Source organism: Drosophila tropicalis, unplaced genomic scaffold, assembly GCF_018151085.1.
Source record: "Drosophila tropicalis isolate 14030-0801.00 unplaced genomic scaffold, ASM1815108v1 contig_878, whole genome shotgun sequence".
Lineage (NCBI taxonomy): Eukaryota > Metazoa > Arthropoda > Insecta > Diptera > Drosophilidae > Drosophila > Drosophila tropicalis.
The window spans coordinates 4,415,769-4,435,700 of NW_027173374.1; the positions used below are offsets into that span (position 1 = coordinate 4,415,769).

The following is a 19,932-nucleotide window of genomic DNA, read 5'->3' on the forward strand; positions in this document are numbered from 1 at the left end:
AGAGAGAGATAGAGAGAACGTTTTCTGTGGTGCGCTTTTGGTGTCCATGGTCATGTCTATGAAGTGGCAGGCGGATTGTTGTTTGTCGATGCATTAACATGCACCTAAGCAACAAGCGCATTACGTATACGCCATGTGTCTGTGTGCATTTGTTTGAGTGAGTCAATTATCTCTATACTTTCAACCGCACAAAGTGTCAGCATAAATAATTGAGTGACCAAAGTGCCAGACAGACGACTGCAATGACGATAAGTGACGAGCCTAGAGACAGAGTCCGCTTATAAAATAAATGTGTATCTAAAACTATTCTTTGTGATGCAAACCTTATCAAGTTGACATAGTTAGGCCAGCCAGCAAACATTTGCCCCGAAGCGGAAATTCAATTCATTCATTCACAATTATTAGCAATTTTTTTGTGCATCGAACAAGTTTATTTTGGAAGCCAAACTTGTTTTTCATTTAACTCGGTGATTGCTATTTTGCCTGTTATCGCCCACCATTGCCAGCAGCTGCAGAGTTTTATTCCTTTCTGGGTATCTCTTTTTCTTTTGTGGCCACAAAACAAATTGGCCGGAATTGTTAACTGATTTCAACTGGTAGATTGAATGACGCAGCAGCCACGAGGCGTATGTGTAATATTTGTTTATTTATTGCTACGTAAAAGAATAAAACAAATGCCAAGTATTGAAAGGCATCATGGCAAAGCGATAATGATTTGTATTGCCATTGCCTTGTTCTACAGCTCGCTCTCATTCTCTCTATCTCTCTGTGTTGCCGCCCTGTCTTCATCTCTTTTTCTGTTGTTGTTCGATAAGGTTCCTTTGTAATGAGTTCATCGAGTTTCATACTAAAAGAAAAACTTTGAATAAACTCACAAATTATGCGGAAGTGTCGATCATTTTGTGAGTTAATTAGATCAGTTTTAACAATAAATAGACTTATTATCAACAAAAATCATATCATTGATCGTGAGATTAACTTTATTTCTTTACAACTTTTTAGTTAAATATTTTAAAGGTACTTTGGATTGCAGCTGTTTACAAAAAAAGAGAATCAACTACCACTTAATTATAGACTAATTGACTTTATTTTCATTTGCCCGCAACAAACAATGAAAAAATCAGTTTTCATAGGTTTGCGATTTGTTGACTTTCAATTAAATTAAATGAAAAACTTTTGCAGCAAATTGAAAATTTGCATTTGACGGCGAGGAAATAAAAGAGAAAAACAAATAAAGGAAAAATAAAAAAGTATATGCAAGTACATACATATATAGTAAAATGCACAGTCAACGGACTATGAGACTGACTCTGTGGCGCTCAATGCTTTCTGTGGTCACAAGCCACAAAAAGCATTTAACCCACATTTGCCTTTGAGCCAAAGTCAGCAGCAGCAGCAAAAGCAGCGGCAGAAACTTCGTTTCGCATTATGCAAAGTGCTTGCTGCTGGCTGGCTGAATGGCTGAAAGGCTTGCCTGGCAAGTTAAAGTTGGTTAAGACAAGTCACCTCAACCCATGTTGGCTTCAAGTGTAGGCTTACCGGCTGCTGGCTGGCTAACTGCACATGACGACGACGCGTGGACGATTTGACGACGAGGCGAGAGACAGCTGCAAGTTGGACACTAGTTAAACTGCATTTTAATTTTCACTACACAGCTCACATGAATTATTTCAGACCTGGACTGCTGGACACAAGTTCATACGTTATAAATGTGGGGGAATTTTCATATCAAATGACCAATTCCGAGAGCGAGGCATTTGCATGGCTCCCCCGGGTTGTCATTTTCATTTGAAAAGAATATAAATAAAGTCATGAAACCCTACAAAACAAAAGTCAACGCCGTTTCGTACAGTGGTTCATAGATAGCCGAAAAAGTAATTGGTTAACTACAAGCCATCGAAATTAGCTATTGTGTGTCACTGTGCCCATGTGTGATGACCAGTTGCTGCACCGGTTTTCTGTTCTGTTTTTGTCGTATCCGTTCTTGTGTGAAATGTATATCAAGTGTGACAACAATGCCGGACTCATCTTCGGGGATGTGCCATGGCCATGCCTTCCCATTGCCACCACTGACACAATTTAAATGTACAATATTAATTTTCTTTTTCCACCATCTTCCTCTCTTCCACCCACTACTCATATGAGTGCAACACGTGCGTGGGCCACATAAATTGCCATTAATATATACGCAACAATAAATTAAATGGAATATGCAAAATGCAAAAGTTAAATATGACTTTTGTCATTACCTCGCCGCTATCTTAACAGAGCATACAAGTTGAGCTTTTTTTTTGTTTGATGGGCGATGTCGTCGCCAGTGTGTGAGTCCCGGTGCCGGTGCCGATGCCGGTGCCTCGTGCCTGGGCTGACATCATGTTTTTTAGGGTCGCTTCTGGGTGTGGCATTCGGTTTGCTTTGCTTTTTGCCGGGTTGCAACAACATTTACATGTTAATGAAGAGACGCAAGCGGACGCGCGTCCATTGTAATTTATGCGCATTGTTGTTTTTTTTCCTTTATTGTTAACGTGTTGTTCAAGGTCACAAATGGTAGGCATCCAACTTCCGCTCAAACCATTCTAAAGCCAACGATATGATTTGTAAACAAAAGTTTAATCGCTACTAAGAAAAGCAAAGTTATATTTCCAACGAATTTGATTTTATAAGAACACATTAATTAACAAAATTCAAGATGTTCTCTCTGTCTTTGCTTAAAATTTACCACAAGCGACAAATTTCCTCTCTGTGCATAGCCTGTCCAGGCGCACAGTTAAAAGTCCTGGCAAAGTGTTCATGATGGGCCCAATTGCGATTGACTCGTTTGTTGTGCAATCCATGCTCCGCATCTCCACTGTAGGCCATTGCCTCAATTTTCTGCATGTTACCGCACAAAAACTGCACCGAATTGAGAAAAAAGAGCTGTTCGTGTGTGTAGTTTCCCCTAGAGTGAGAGAGATGTGGGTGCTCTTCTGTTTTTGTTGTTGTTGTTGTCTTAATTTGGTCAAAGTAGGCGGCAAAGGTAAGCCGCAGACCCACAATATCCGACATAGTTTCCGAGAGCAGGACATGGTCCGATTGGCTCTTGGCATAGCAATTGATAAACTCCACAAAATGCTGGACCAAACCTAGGCCGGTCTCATTATAGTTGCCCCTGGCATCGTACACAATGTGAAATAGATCGAAAGCATGCTGCAGCTCGTGGGCCAAGATGAATCCAAATTGCGAGTACTGCAACAGTTTATCGATGCGTACATCGTAAATTGGCAATTGTAAATAGCCATAGGGTAGGAGAATGGCATTCTGAAAGATTTTTACAGGCGAAGAGTTCTGTGAGACGGCTGCCTCCTGGTGATAATAGCCCTCGTTCTGGTAAAGAGTTTGAGGTAGATTGAGCAACATCTGCTGAACGAGACGTGAGTTCATTTTAAGCAACTGCAACTTGTTGCTAAAAAAGCGTGAGGGATGCAAATGAAGCTCCCTATAGTGTAGACCCAGTTGATCCTCTGTAAGTTGGTGTGGAATATTGCCTATTTTGAGGCGCAAAGTGCCAAGCTCTTCTCTCACATAGGTCATCTCCTTCCTATTCAAATGCAGATGATTCTCTTGCAGCAGTTGATCGAATTGTTCTTGAATATTTGCCATAATTTGCTGCAAAGCTGCATCAAAGACATCTCGTCGTGCCGCATAGTTGCTTTTTTCGTAGAGATAGTTCATGGCCAAGGGCATGTGGCCACGCAGCTGATGGATGCAAGCAACAGAGAAATCCTGATTCTTCCCGGCCAAAGGCAATTCCTCATTGAAGTAGTAGAGTAACTTGAACATAATGTAATACGCCAATGTTTCATTGGAACTTTTCTCAAGTATCGCTTGTAGTCTGTCAAGATAACTCTGGTCAAATTGCACCACTTGTATCAGCTGCTCATCGGGCAGAGAGCGAGCCAATAAAGTGCTAAAATAATATCTCCAATCCAGTTGAGGTAACTTTTCGGTCAATTGCTTTAATGTCCACTCTGGCAATTCGGAAGTGATGCTTTCATTTTCGTTTTGTAGATACATATTCGTCAGATTGCCAACTTGCCATTCCAATTGCAAAAGTCTAGCTGTTAGATTTTGAGCCAATGTCTTGTTTAAACCAAAAGCAATATATAAGTCAAGCACTTGTTGCTCAGCCAATTGGGACTTGACTGCAACTGGCTGCTGTTGCATCAAGTGCAAGACGTAGTGGGAACCATTCTCACGTCTCACATTCACTTCCTGTCTAAAGAATATGCCATTCAGGCCATATATTCTTAGTCTTGCCAATGTTCCAAGCCAATCAAAGTGAGTCTCATTGGCCCATGGCTCACTTTGATTGATCCTAAAGATGGGCCATTCCAACTCGAGTTCCTTTTCCACTAAATGCAATATTTCGTTCAGGGACGGCTGCTTCAGACTCACACATGAATTGTAATACGCCCAGAGTTCTACAAATATGCCCCCAGCAGAGTGATTTTCCTCCAGAGCACTGAGCAACTGCTTATTGTAGAAATAATCCATATAGCCCGGCATATCCAAGTAGATATCCGTGTCTATGTAATTGCTACTCCAATTGCCACATGCATAACCATAGAAATCCTCGCAAGGATTAACACTTGTATTCACATTCAGCAAGAGTCTGTCCAAGTAAATTCCACTCATATCCAACTCTTGGTTGGCATCTACTTGTTGGGGCATCATCCAAGTACTGGGCAAGTGGCAGAGTAGCACTATCAGCAAGCGTGAACCCTTCATGGCTGCTGCTCTTAATCGACTAATTTAACATGCTCTAGCCTAAGCATTAAGAGTTGCATGCTTATCATTTTCTATGGAAAGTATGTATGTTGTTGCTCTCTCTTTATTTATCGCTTATTTCTTAAGATTTTTGCATTATAATATAATTATTCTTGTTCAAGTGGCTGAAGCTAAGCACGACTTCCGCAAATCCTATCAATGTCGGAAATTTCAATTCATCTCACAATCAGCCTTACCTCCTATGGCTGGCTTGATTCAATTTACCCAAAATGGGTAAAACATAATCGAAACTTTTAGCAAGCCAAATTGAAAACTTCAACAGCAGCCACATCAAGAGGAGAAACATCGTCGTCAACGACAGCGCATTTCAAAGTAAAGTGAGGGCAAAATAAAAAGGGTTAACTTACGCTTGCTTGACTTGCTTTTGCCTCACTGGCTGACTGCCACACTGACTCACCTTACTTCACTCCCTGCCTGCTTGCCTGACTCTCTGTGGCGTGCGTTGCTCTTTAGCATCTCATGCTCATTTCGTAGCTGTTGATTTTCATACACCTGACGATGTACCTGACGCTGAGGCTGAGTCTGAGGCTGGGGCGACCTCATCCATCACGACAGAAAAATTATGGCAGCTGCTTGACTTTGGTTAACACATTGCTCTGTCATAAATGGCTTTCAAGCGGCAAATGATTACATGCTTCATTTGTGTGTCCACAGGCACAGCCCAGGCCAGGCTATTGATTTTTCCGCCAAACAATTTTCCCTCAATTTGGCTAATTGAAATGGGTACACACAAGGCAATAATAAATTTATCAGTTTTCATTTTCAAAAACCACATAATGAACTAAATTAGCCAATCTTTTTATTTCAAATTATATTTGTTTTCCTTTATAGTTTCTATTCCCATCCCATTACCACAAGTTTCTGTAATGTTCATATAATCACGCCCAAAGTGATGCTGTTGAATTTATAAAGCTGTTTTAATTTTACTAAATGTCCATCAAACTGTACAAATGTAATTTAAGTGGCCAAAATCGATTGAATTATTTATTGTAAAATCCACAAAAAGCCAACAACATGTGTTTTATTTAGCCAGGCAGATTATGGGCTTAGATTTTTATAATAAAATTCAATAATAATTAATGGAAAAACACGAGACTATGGGGGAATAGGAAGACTCTTGCCAATTGTGTTATTCCTCCTCACTTAAAGGGGCAGATTATAATTTCTATTTACTTAAATATGTCAGTTGCTTACCCCGGTTTCTCTGAAAGATAATTTCTATGTCGTCTGCGGATGATTAAGAATATAAATATATAGATACAAAAATATCTTAATAAGAATTTATCCGTCGCCTGGTCAAGTTTTTATGCGCATCATCATCTGAATAGTTTAATCAAGCTATAATCTAGCACTTTCATTCACTTGCCATGCACTTAATGTGAAGTGGAATTCACTTAGTTGTTGGTCTTACAGGGCTCTTGACCAAAAGGCAAATCTCACTGGTTTCCTGCGTTTGCCGTTATCTCTCTTTCTATATATGTAATCACTTTTAAACATTCTTTTATATACGTACAAACAAGAGGAAATGCTGCAATTAAGAGGGAATAAGCTGATCTAAAACTGCGCACATTTTATAATGGTTGCGCTTTGGCATTTCTCTTTGCCCTTTCGCTTTAGTCAGAATAAAAGCACGTACCCTCTACCTGTCTGAGACGCCGAGACGGCAAAATCCATGTCAAAATGAAAGCCATTTGTAACTGCATACTTTGAGGCGAAGTTGTCCTCTGCGTGTGTGTGTCTGTAGGTATATAAATATATATTCCCACATTAATTAAACCTGAGCTTACAAACCAGACAACCGGGCAAATTTGGAAGAAAAAAAGCAAAGTGCTTTCTTTTATTTTTTTGAATTTAATTCGAATGAACTTGGATCATGTGCCCTTTAAGTTGCCCAAAATTAATTCCATATCCAATGCTCTTTTATCCAGCCAACGAGACGAGACAGACGGACAGATAGACAACCGATATGGCCGGCAGCTTTTTCGACAGTTTTCAGTTCAATTAGATTGCAAAGGAAAATGGAAATGTAATGAAAAGCCAACTTTCAAAAGGAATACCAAACAGTCAAGTTGTCGGGCTGACAAGGACTAGAGAAAGGGATGGAAAAGAAGACGGTATAACTTTAAGTTTCCGTAAAGTTGCCTAGAATAAAATTTCGAATTCTTTTGCCACAAACGAATGCTTCTGAAAATCCCATTCCTTCGAATAATTCATCAATAAAGAAGACGACAGAGAGACACACAAGCTTGTAAAATGTCAACCAGCTGTCGGGACAGACATCCTGATGGGATATGTGTGTGTGTGCCTGTGCCTGTGCATGTGTGTGTATTAATTTGATTAAATGTTGCTCGACAAACACATGGAACATAACCCAAATACAACATGAAGTTTTTCTCTTTTGATTCCACCTTGTTGATGACATTTACCCAAGACAAACGAACACGCAGTTATTAAAAGACAAACAGACCAACAACACACACAAAGCAGGCAGTCAAGAGGAAACGGAAATGCCAAAAGGTTGGACCAAGCGCGTGTCCCTACATTTTGCAGTGGAGTGAGTAGGAGGAGCACAGGTGATATAGAGAGACGATGTCGAAAACGATGTCAATATGCAGACGACGCCATTTTGACACAGATAAATCTACATAAGGGGCAGAAAAGAAGCGTAACAAGGCCGGTTACAACGACGAATGGAGTGAAGATACACACATATGTATGTAGATGCAACTCTTAGAGACAATGACTGCTCGGCTGCCAAACAAAAAAGCCCACTAAATGACATCAAAACACACTCGACTACTTGCTACCCATTTACTTACAGTAGCTAACATAAATGTTAAATAATAAACACATTTCGGAATGATGTATCGCTTCAGCATACTCTATTACATATTCCGTCTAGAAATAGTTGAACCAATTTCAGTGAATGCAAATATTTTCCTAATGCTTCCGAACAATGGGCGTTGGCAGTTTATCTTTCTGTCTCACTTTCGTCGCTCAACTTGGCTCAACTTTGCCAATGTGCTGAGTAAATAAATGTTTCATAACTTTTAATATTGCATGAAAAATAAAAGCTGAGAAATAACTGGCATGCCCTCACGATAAGCTTTCAACGCAAGAAAGGACAAATACACACACACACGTGCACAGAAGCACACCCACACACACATACACAAACTCAGTCGACATGTGCTAAAGTTTTTCTCGCTCTAATGGCATGCCAACTTGGCGTTCCTTTTATTACTTTTTTTCGTGTGTTCTTTGAGAGCGTTGAAAAATGCATGAAAAATTACAACGAAAATGTTGCAGCATGCCACGGCAGCAAAAAGAGGAAGGAAGGCAACTGAATGCAAAATTGCATGCCACAAGCCAGAAACAAGCAAAGGCAATGCATAATCCTGGCAATAAAGGATCATCATGATGATGCGGAAGATGGGGATGACGATGACAATGCTGCGACCGTGTCTGGTTGAATGTTGTCGTACATCCTGCACACATTATGCAACCATTAAAAAATAAAGTTTAATTAAAACATTCGTCCCCCAGGCGGGTCCGACGGTTACTAAACGGACATCGCTTACATTTCTCAACTCCCTGACATCCTGTTCTCATTTATAAAAAAAGAGAGCAGTGAAAAATAATGCATACGCTATTGTTCTTTTGGGGGCACCCGCATTGAATTCACTTCCGGTGCAGTCAAGAACTAAATACTGAACGCTCCTGTTCCTGCTCTACACTCTCAGTTCGAGCACGTTCCACTGGGAGTCCTTAGCAGCAACAACAACAATCATTCGCATTGTACTATAAAATTAAGCGCATCCAAAATCAGAGCATTCGTTTAGATTTCTTTTTCTGATTTCATTTGCATACCCTTCAACCGGCGAGAACGCGAACAGTTGTTTGAGTTTCACTTGATTGCTGCTGCTGCTACTACTATTGTAGATATGTATTATCTTGTTAAAGAGATTGATATATGTACACACAAATGTCTATCTGCCTGTATCGTAGTTGAATTTCCTGCCAGGATATCCAAACTTCGTTACTGTTCCCTTTCGTTTTATTTCGCTTTTTCATAGCCTGCAGCACCAGGAGCTTGAAAATCAATACAGGACTCTTTCTCCACGTTTTATGTAGTTAGTATATATGTATACATAAAGCTAAGGTATGTGTGCGTGTGTGGGTGTACTTGATGTTAGCCCCCTTGGCTTTAAGCTGCTTTGTTTGTTGCTACTTGCTCTCTTGATTCTGCACGTACAGCGTATTTTTTGGGATATGTTTTTTATATTTTGTTTATTCCTGCAAATAATTTGTTGCAATATTTGATTTTCTACATATTTACGTTAAAAATTGTCGCGCTGGTTAAGACAGATTGAAAAGAATAACGTATTGCTGGCGAAATCCTTATACGTCCTGCAATGATATGACCTCAAATGTCGCAGGATACAAACCCATGGATTGCTTGAAAATTCATGTATTACGATTTCTTTCTCATATCTTGTCAATTTAAGGATATATGTACATATCTGGCTAGAAATGCTATCTGTTAGTAAAAATGGAAGTACATATGTATGCGATGTAGATTTACATACATATTTTTATGTTATATGTATGTATGTTGTCTGGCGGAGTTTCGCATTTACAATGCATGGAATACATTTATTTTGTTGTTGATGCCAAAAAGAAAACATCAAATTATTATTCGCATAAGACAAAAAGTCAATTTATAATTTAAACATGAGCTGTTTCCTCTGTCTTTCTCATCATATTTTTTAAAGTAAATAACACAACAAATTGTGAAAACAACATGCAGATATGTAAATGTAAATTATTGAAGTAAATACTTCCTGTCCTGTAGGTGCAACATTTCAATTATGCTTATGCCGATCAACTGTGTACCCTGCTGCCGCCTCCTGGATGGCTGGAAGGGCGTTGATTGTCGACAAGCAAAATTTTTGCATTTTTCTGCATATTTTGTGTGTTTTGTTTCCTTCCCCCGTTCTTGTTTTCCTTGGCATGCGGAGCCACTGAGCAAGCAAAAGACTCATGTGTAAAAAAAAGAACAAATATTCCCACGCTGCAATTGCTTCAAGTGCAGGCTGCAGCTGCCAGTTACAGATACAGACAGATGTCTTCCTGCCACCTCCCCATACGGCAGGGGGTTGCTCTGCCTCCTGAAGTTGTTTATTGCCATACACTTTTACATATGTATCAATATATATACATAAATCTCTGTATATGTGAGTGAGTGTGTGCGCCAACATATTCGCATAAGCAAAGAGATCGAAAATGAATTTCGATTTATTTATTCCACTCAACTAATTAAAATTTTCTTTTGTTCATTCCTTAAGCAATAATATACTATATATGTATGTATATACATACCTATTTTGTTTTGTTTAAATTCACTTTAATGGGCATCGCGCACATTCTTTATGCTTGAGTAAGAATTCTGTGCAAATTTACACAAATTTTCCAAACTAATTCGTTTTACTTTTCGGCTTGGATGAAATCCAATTAAACTTTTGCTAAAGAGAGTTACACGGCGGACTGTTTGCTGCGCTTGCTAGTTTGTCAAGAAGGAAAAAGCCAAACGAAAGAAAACTTATTGCACACTGTGGAAATGCCAATTAGCTATGCCGCCAATTATGCCTCGCCTCCCCGCCCATGCAGCCCACTCCAACAATCTCAGCTCACCCCCCATTCTCGAAGTCTCAAATTGCTTGCCACTCGAGTATGCGAGTGGCACGCATTTCAAAGATGGAAACTTCTCAGCTCAAATTCTCAATTAAACACTTGGAATGGAGCAAGGGAGCGAAAAAACTATTTAATTTGCATTATTAGCAAGCACAATTTTCCTCATATTAACCAAGAATGAAAATTTCTTAATATGCCCAACCAAGCAAAGGGCTTTAACGTTCACCCCGATTCCAATTACAATTTCAAATCAATTCAGTTCACCAAAAAAAAAAAAAAAAAAAGAAGGGCCAACAGAGTTACAAATTGTGGGATACCAACCAACTACGTGACGTAAATGGGTGGGATGCCACAAACAAAAAAAACTGTGCGCGACAAAAACAAGGTGGGGAAGCTGTGGTTACTGCTGCCATCAATAATTACGAACCGTAAACTGGCCACAGGGAACTCACGTGCCAGTGCGGTTGTTTGGAGGACAAAATCTAAAAAGCATTCATTCTAGTTCACATTTTGCACAGGAGATTTGTTTCCAATCCTTCGCTAGCTTTGCGCTTAATCAACGATTTTTTATAGCTGACTTACAACTAACAATCTGAACCACACTATGGTAATCTATCAGGCGAGGATGGCATTTGGACATTCTGTTTTACTTAGCTCCTCCTCTCTTGCTAAATAAAGTCGTAAATCATGGCTTCAATTTTTATGACGAATAAAGAAGAAAAAGGAGAAGAAGAAGGTATAAAATGGAGAAGAACGTGCTGAATTTGCTCTCATTTTGTTGTTGTGGGGAGAAGGCATCATTAGTTACATCTACAATTCTCCAAAGGCCCACAGAGAAACATACACACACACACAAGTAGACTCTCATTCACGAGTGTACAGTAGCAATGAGAGTAAATAAAAGTTTAAAATAAAAACTGTTTTTTCTATTTTTTCGTGGCATGAAAAACGTTATTTACACAAAAAGCTACTGCAACGTTGCTGCTTACCACGCAGATGGCACACACGAGGCATAGATACACACACACACGCACAAATATACAAGTATTAGAGACCCGTGAACAAAAGATACAACGCGTAAAGACAAACCCTGTCAGTCGAGTCAGGACGATAGAGGTGCCAAAGGGTTAAGAAGAATGTGTATAGAAAATCAGGTCAATTGTTTGCAGGATGCTCAAAGCAGGAACGAAGCCACTGTGAAAAGTGGCAACAGAAAGTGCTAGTTAAGTTTCAAGTAATGGCACATAAATGGCCTGAAAAGTAAAGAACCAAACTGTGATGGAGAGGGAGTAAATGTTTTGACAGGTAATTTTCGATATCTAAAAGGTGTAATGTCACTAAAGAGAATGCCATTTAAGGGAAGGAACCATGTACTAAAAATGGTTAAGTATTAGGCTAACCGTTCACCGTTTATTGATTCCACTGATAGAATGTTGGATGTTTGCACAGACTTACGAAATTAATTTAAATTTTGTTTGTTCTATTTTTGCAGCTATCATCAAGCAGCTTTAGAGCCAACGAACTTTGCCAGTCGTTGGGTGAGGATTATACCCGCTGCCATCGAAATCCTACAGAGTCAGCAGCAGCAGCACAACCAAACAATGTCTAAGCACACGGATAACGATAATCTTCGCAATGACATTTACGAGAATCTGCCTTGTCAGGCCATGTACAATGAGTCCGTGCGGAAAATGCAACAGCAGAAAACGTCACAGACATCCTCCGTTGGCGGCGGCGGCAATCCCAATGGCAACTCAATAGGCAATTGCATTGCCTCGACACCAGTGAATGCCTCCTCGATTGTTCCTGCTGGCAATATGCCCAAGGAGATGTTATATGCCACACCATTGCGTAAATCGGATCGCTACAAAAGTGGCGAGAGGAGTCGCCACACAGATTCCTCCGCCAAGCTGTCCAATTATCGTGATTCGAATCGTTTGGCCAGCAGCGTCGTCCGCAATGGCAATCCAGTACAAATCACCGATCTAGATGCTGATGAGGATGAGGCAACAGCAGCAGCTGTCGCCTTGGGAGCCAATGGCGGAAAGGGTGGTGGTGGGGATGATGGTGTCGACGGCTGTGCCGTTTCTACTAATAACACTAGTCCTCCCCACATGGGAGTAATCTCCAAGTACGGCCACAGCAGCAGCAAGCCAGGGACAACGAGCAGCACTACAGCAAATCAGCAGCTGGAGGATCGACGTATTCTCAACTTTCTCAAGGACACAACACAGTTGCAGAAAAAATTAGAAATCACTGGTAGAGACTGTCCAAATGCTAGTTTCTCAAATTTGGCACGAGAGGAGCACTTTGCCAATTTGGTGCAGCAAAACTTTCCCTTAGATGTGACTCAGCAATCAAATGGAAGTGGTCTAAATGGCAGCAACTCGGCACCCGAGGAAGATGGACAAGAGGTGGCCAAGTCTTCAGAGGATACAGCTGGCAATTTGGAATCCCTAATGCAACGCAAACTCTCACCTGATAAGGAAGTCAACGGGCTTGTCCAGGAATCAAGCGGCAACACCAACAGCATAAATACTAACCACAGTCGTTTCGTGAGCTCAGCCGTCTACATTCATCGGGAATGGGTGTTGAAAAAGATTGCCCTTTGTCTGGAGCAACGCACGGCGGGCAAAAAAACCATACCAGGAGCTTTGGGAGCAGCGGCTGCTGCTGGCGGCAGTTCAAATTATGTCTCGGCTCGAGCTAAGGCGGCAGCAGCTGCGGCCATTTCAAGTTCGAGTTACAACGGCTGCCTGGTTCTAGGTTCCAATGGATCGGGCAAAACATCTATTTGCCAAGCCATCATGAAGGGTAACTCCGGCACCAAGGGCATACTCAATCGGAAACTGCTGGCCTGCTACCTTATTGAGTCACAGAATCCAGAGTGTCACAGTTTGTCGCTTTTTATGCGGAAAATTGTGCTGCAGTTGTTGAGTCATGCCTCGTTGATTGGCAAGGACGAAAGTCAAAGGATCATCGACGAGGGATTCTCTTTCTTGCGAGACGAAGCGCAGAATCAAGAATTAAAATTGGATGAGGCCATGAATAATATTAGTCTCAGCGAAAACGCCGAGGAATTGCTCATCGAAGAATTGAAACGTGGAGCCAGTGAACATGATACCCAGGAGTTGGATAACTTTCAATCCCAACGAACATCGACATTAAATGCCAAGCCAACGGCTGGCAAGTCCAGCTTGACACGCCAACAATCCGAACCGGCTCCATTGCAGACCAATTCGGAGTCAGCGGAGGCGGAACAGGATGTTAACATCTATGGAACTCATCCACCCAAACGGGGCAGAGAGCGTGGTGAGCAGGACAAGGATATAGGCACAGAGAAGGATCAAAAGCAGCTGCAACAAAAGGAGACGGCTAAATCTAGTCCCAGTAAGACCAACAAATCAAAGATCCCTGTGAAACGTGGTCGTTCGGGCAGCGGAGGTGGTATCTTATCCCCGGCAAAACTGTCGGCAACCATTACCAATGGCAGCACGAATGGTGGTCAGGCCATACAGCAGGGTGGAGGTGAGGATATAGCCGATCTCAGCAGCGAGCAAGAGAAAAGCGAAATCGAAGCTGCCCTCAAGGAGGACGAAGCAACGAAGGTGAGCAACGAACAAGAAGATGAAAAGCCGCAGGCCGATGAAGGAGAGACAACGAAAGTGAAGGAAGAGGAGGAAACGCCCCAGGCTGAGGAAACGAAACTTCTTATAGACCTTGATGAAAGCAATGAAAATGGCAAACCTGAGGACAAAATCCAGCAACAGACGACAACTTCTCCTCCTCCCATACCAGGAGATAAACCCAAGATGATTAGCACTACTAATACACTTCCTCCACCGTTACCCAAGACCAAAAGTTGTCGCACCATCATCGCAGATGGTTACTACGAATTGATGCTCTCCAATCCAGAAATACTCGAATGTCTCAGTGTGGACAACATTGAAAAGAATCCGGATGAGTGCTTCAAGAAGGCTCTGCTCTTTCCCCTGCTCGAGCTTACACCACCCAAGACAGCTCTCCTGTTGCTAATCGATTCCATTGACGAGAACTACATTAACGAGGGTAATCTGATCACCACTCTAAAGGGAGGCGGAAGGGGTGGCACAGCCACCAATCACAAGAGTCGCAATGTGGCCGAATTGCTATCGAATCACATACATCTCTTTCCCAAATGGCTATTTCTGGTCTGTACCACCAAGAAACAGACGAAGCAGATAACAAAAATGTTCACAGGCTTCAAGAAGATCACACTGGATGATCTACGCAAATCACATGTGGTTAAGGACGTGCAGGAGTATATCATAAACCGGTTAAATTCCGACTTTAAGGACAGCATTATGTTGACCAAGGAGATAATCGAATCACTGCATCAGCTGTACATTAAGTCGAATGGCTGCATACTTTATCTCGAAAAGGTTTTGCATGGCATCAAGGATAACTTCTTTAGTTTCAGGGAGATCAAATTGATTCCCTGCACCCTAAACGGTCTTTACTTATACATTTGCCAGAAATCCTTTAACAAGAAGCAATACATGAAGATCAGGCCACTGCTCAATGTCCTGCTTGCATCTTCGGGCTATGTGGACAAGTTATTTCTCTTCAATTGCCTGAGGACTCATAATTACACCATCGATTGTCAGGAGTTTGAGAAACGTTTGCAACTGATGCGCAACATCCTGGCCTACGATGCGAATGCCCAGCGTTTGAAGATCTTTCACAATTCCTTTGCCGATTGGCTCGTCGATGTGAAATTTGCCACCAAGAAATTCATTTGTGATGTGAATGAGGGTCATGTGATGATATCCATGTACTATCTGCTAGTCGCCGATACTCTGTGCGCCAACACGGTGAGAAGATTCGCCTATCATTTAATCAAATCTGGCGAATATCTAACTAGTCGTCATGTGGAGTTGGATCTTATTCTGATGCTGCTCGAATCGCGTGTCAATTTAAGCGATTGCTTTTACACAAATCACTTGAATTGCTGTGCCCAGTGCGAACATGATTTCAAATACGACGTAAACTTTTTGCCCAAGACCAGAGCCTTGCTTGAGCGTTTTCTGGCCAATGAGCTGAACGAGTCGTTTGCCCAGTTCCTTTGCGATTTCTTCAAGCCCAGTTTACCGACAGATGCCAAGATGCTGAAACTGCTCATTGAGACGGGCATCAACAATGCGGCCGAGTCACATTCCCAGTCACAGAATTCCTGTGAATCCTCGCTCATGTCGCCGGAATTGTCGCCAGAGAAGTCACAGAACATTGATTTTGAGCTGGCCGATCTGCTGCTTTCGAGTGAAAGGAGTTGCCTCATGGAAACGCAGAGAACGGGCAGTCCATCGGAGCATAGTGAGCCACCAATCGAAAGCCAGGATGAGAACGCCTCCAGCACGTTGCACCAACTGTCAGACTCGCACCACATTGAACTGCACAAAGGCAAGGCATTGATTCACATTCTTGCCAACGATGGCAACCATCAGCTATTGGAACGGGCTCTAAATGCCTGCAAGAGTCCTATTGATATGGAGATCGAGGACTATAATGGCCAGACGGCATTGAATATAGCGGCAAGAAACGGTCATCTAGATGTCGTGAAGCTTTTGCTGAGCTTCTCCCAGCCCAGTAACGATGGAACTGGACGTATGCGTCGTGTGGATGTAAATCATGCCGATCGAGATGGTTGGACACCACTTAGGTCCGCCTCCTGGGGTGGCCATAGTGAGGTAGTGCGTCTACTGATTGCCCAACCGGCATGCAAAATAGATCTGGCCGATAAGGAGGGACGCACAGCCTTAAGAGCTGCCGCTTGGAGCGGTCACGAGGATATTCTTAAGTTGTTAATTGAATCTGGAGCCGATGTTAACTCGGTGGATCGTCAGGGTCGCACTTCGCTCATAGCTGCCTCTTATATGGGTCACTATGACATCGTTGAGATTCTTCTAGAGAACGGTGCGAATGTGAATCATTTGGATTTGGATGGACGCAGTGCTCTGTGTGTGGCAGCCCTTTGCGGTTCGTCTGGATACAGCAAGGTCATCTCCACTCTGCTCGATCATGGAGCTAACACAGATCAGTTAGACAATGATGGAATGTCGCCACTTTTGGTCAGCTCATTTGAGGGTAATGCCGAGGTGTGCGAGCTGCTCCTGGAGAATGCCGCCGATCCCGATTTGGCCGATTTCATGGGTCGTACTCCACTGTGGGCGGCCTGTACGGCGGGTCATGCCACAGTTGTGAAGTTGTTACTCTTCTGGGGATGCGGAATCGATTGCATGGATTCCGAGGGACGCACCGTTCTTAGCATAGGTGCTGCCCAGGGCAATGTGGAAACAGTGCGGCAGCTATTGGATCGTGGTTTAGATGAGACTCATCGCGACAATGCAGGATGGACGCCTTTGCATTATGCTGCATTCGAGGGTTTCCATGAAGTGTGCCTCCAGCTGCTTGACTCGGGGGCCAAGATCGATGAATGCGACAACGAGGGCAAGACCGCCCTTCATTTAGCTGCCCAGGAGGGACGTCTGAATTGTGTACAGGCACTGCTCGATATACACTCCAGTTTTGTGGATCAAAAGGCACACGATGGCAAGACCGCTTTTCGCCTAGCCTGTCTAGAGGGTCACATGGACACGGTGGAGTATTTGTTGAAGTTCTGCTGCGATGTCAATTCCAAGGATGCGGACTCGCGGACCACGCTCTACATTCTGGCATTGGAGAACAAACTGGATATAGTCAAGTACCTGTTGGATATGACCAATGTGGATGTTAATATACCGGATAGCGAGGGACGTACGGCATTGCATGTGGCCGCTTGGCAGGGTCATGCGGATATGGTCAAGACACTGATTGAAGCCCGTGCCGATGTCAATTCGATGGATCTGGAGGCCCGCTCGCCCCTACACTCTTGTGCCTGGCAGGGCAATCATGATGTGATGAATATTCTGCTCTATTACGGAGCCCAGGCAGATCATGCCTGTAAACAGGGAGCCACCGCGCTGGGAATCTCGGCGCAGGAGGGTCACGAGAAATGTGTCATCGCTCTGTTGCAATACGGGGCCAATCCTTACAAGTCTGACCACTGTGGGCGAACACCCATTAAACTGGCTGCCAAGTCCAGCCGAACCAGTATCCTCAAGATCTTTGAGACCTACACCAAAAGTGAGATAAAACGAAGGCGTAGCCTTTTGCTTTGTTACTAATCCTTTATCCCCTTTCCCGTTTAGATGAAGCTAGCAATCCCAACGAACCCAAATTCCATGGTCATGCTGCAAGCATGCTACGATCTCCAGATCAGCCGCCAGCCTTGCCCCTACATCAGAATCTGGCTCCATATCCGGCGCATGCATCGGCCTCGTCCGTTTGCTCGGCAGCCACCACGGCAACGGTGCACAATGGCAGCAATCTTCAGGTGCTGAATGCCTCCAGCTCCACTCATAGCTCAAATAATTTCTACCAGAACACCATGCAATCGGATACAAGCAGTTTGCATAAGCGCAAAAGCGTCATCTCTAGTCAATCCACAGGCAGCAGCAACGATGTAAGTGTGCTCCAATCCCAGTAGATGGGAAAAAATCTCTAATTTGATTCCTTTTCTGCTTACAGCAAGCGCCGCTTACCTTTACCCAGCAATTGCAGCGACAAAGTAAACTTAGCTCACGTAACAATCTGATGGTTAACTCCAAGCATGCTTCTAGTTCGGGATCAGGATCTCAGAGGGTGAATGGAAATAACGCTTCTGGTGGTGGTCAGCGGCATTCTCAGGTGCTGCCCGATCTCAATGAACATCAATTGGGTAAGACAAAGCAGGAAATCGATTCCATTCCATTGTTATTAATCTTCGATTCTTCCGTCTTTCAGCTACCAATATGACCAATGATGCGGATTTGTATGATATGGAGTGCATGTCACCGCTTTATGCCACGCCTCCACATTCGCCAAGCAGCGAACTGAGTTCACCAGGTCAGCTACCGGCTCTGAATGCCTTTGTCGATGATGACAACAGGGCAGGCACTTCCAGTGGCGGCGGATCAAAACCAAAACTGCCGGACAATCATTTTGCCCGGGACACTCATATGCGCATAATATTGGGCAACCTGAAAGAGAATCAGCCCAGTTCATCAAGGTATAGATTAATTTGAAGAGGGACTAATTGAAAAAGTCAACATAACTATCTCTCCTTTTCCACAGCAAAAGCAAACGCAGTGGAGTATCCAGCAATCCGGCTATGAGGCTTATACGTAGCCGCTTCGATTCGGCAGCTCAACTAATTAGGCGCACCAACAATATGCTCTCATCGAGTAGCAATCAGGGCTCTTCCAGCATAGGCGTCAAATCGGGAACCTTTCAGTGGCGCAAGGAGAGCCAAATGTAAACCACATCCCGCTCCACACTTAACCCAACCATCCATCCTACTTGACAGTTTTCATTTTAGTTTTATATAGTTTATAAAAAAAGAAAAATGGTAAAGTATTTGTTTTTTTGTGATAGTTTCAATTTGTAGTCCACAACACACTCTCTTTTTATGTTCGACTATACGGAGAATAAATAGTATATACATACATATATATATGTATATATATATGTATATATTAAATATGTAGAAGGAAACGTAGTTTTAAGGCACGAACTAAACGAAATTCATAATATACGAGCAGATAACTACACTAACTCATTACATTTGTGGCATGCAATCCAACTAAAAAATGTAGCAGGAATATTTCATATACCATATGTATACTTAATGGGCAAATGCCGGCAGCGAGAATATTTATTACGTTCTTATATAAATATATTTAATTGATTAGTAGCAATTAAGCAAAAAGTAAAAAGCAATGAAACAGGAATCAAACTTCCCCAAAACACTATCGAAAAGTATTTATAATTAATGTAATTTATTTTGCCCGCAAATTAAACAAGTTTATGTCAATTTATGAAGAAATTTAAACTCTTAATTTCAATGACTAGAAAATATACTCAATGTGCGATCCGTTCCTGTTCTAGAACCACTCAATTATTTAACCAATGTCTTTTTTTTCTCCTCCCAACTCAAACAAAACCAAGAAACAAACGAAAAATAAAAAGGTTAAACAGCGAAATTAAAACGTAATTAATTGTTAACAAAACTGAGAAAAACATTTATATATACATATAACATAAATATACTACAGATTACAAATGTTTTCAAATATACAAGAAAAGAACAGAACAAACAGATATATATATATATAGATATGTTTAGATTTTGAAAACCAAAAACACAATATTTACAAGTTAAACAAAACAAGAGCTGCAATTACACTGCTTGAATCATGGGATATAGCAAAGTAGGAAGATAACCCTATTAAAAGCGACTAAAGCGAATCCCAATCGATTGGTGGATTTTGTAGAGCTAAACATAAGATATAGACA

The 19,932-nt window shown here is 42.1% G+C and overlaps 2 protein-coding genes across 2 annotated transcripts in view; one reads left to right on the forward strand and one right to left on the reverse strand.

The window, feature by feature from the left end:
- LOC137585558 (ankyrin repeat domain-containing protein 50) overlaps positions 1 to 19,534 on the forward strand; it is a 29,537-nt gene extending 10,003 nt beyond the window's left edge. Inside the window, exons 2-6 of the mRNA XM_068301353.1 lie at positions 12,014 to 17,682; positions 17,748 to 18,061; positions 18,127 to 18,316; positions 18,382 to 18,646; positions 18,712 to 19,534. Coding sequence (XP_068157454.1) covers positions 12,123 to 17,682; positions 17,748 to 18,061; positions 18,127 to 18,316; positions 18,382 to 18,646; positions 18,712 to 18,895 — 6,513 coding nt within the window. The 5' untranslated portion in view covers positions 12,014 to 12,122 and the 3' untranslated portion in view covers positions 18,896 to 19,534. The remainder of the gene's footprint in view (positions 1 to 12,013; positions 17,683 to 17,747; positions 18,062 to 18,126; positions 18,317 to 18,381; positions 18,647 to 18,711) is intronic.
- Positions 2,552 to 4,908, reverse strand: LOC137585943 (neprilysin-2-like). Its single transcript, XM_068301981.1, has one exon. The coding sequence runs from the start codon at positions 4,765 to 4,767 to the stop codon at positions 2,716 to 2,718; it is 2,052 nt and encodes a 683-aa protein (XP_068158082.1). The 5' UTR covers positions 4,768 to 4,908; the 3' UTR covers positions 2,552 to 2,715.
- Positions 19,535 to 19,932: the final 398 nt, after the last annotated feature.

What these genes read in the sequence shown, in the direction of transcription:
- LOC137585943 (XM_068301981.1), bottom strand. Translation starts at nt 4,767, where the DNA reads ATGAAGGGTTCACGCTTGCTGATAGTGCTACTCTGCCACTTGCCCAGT.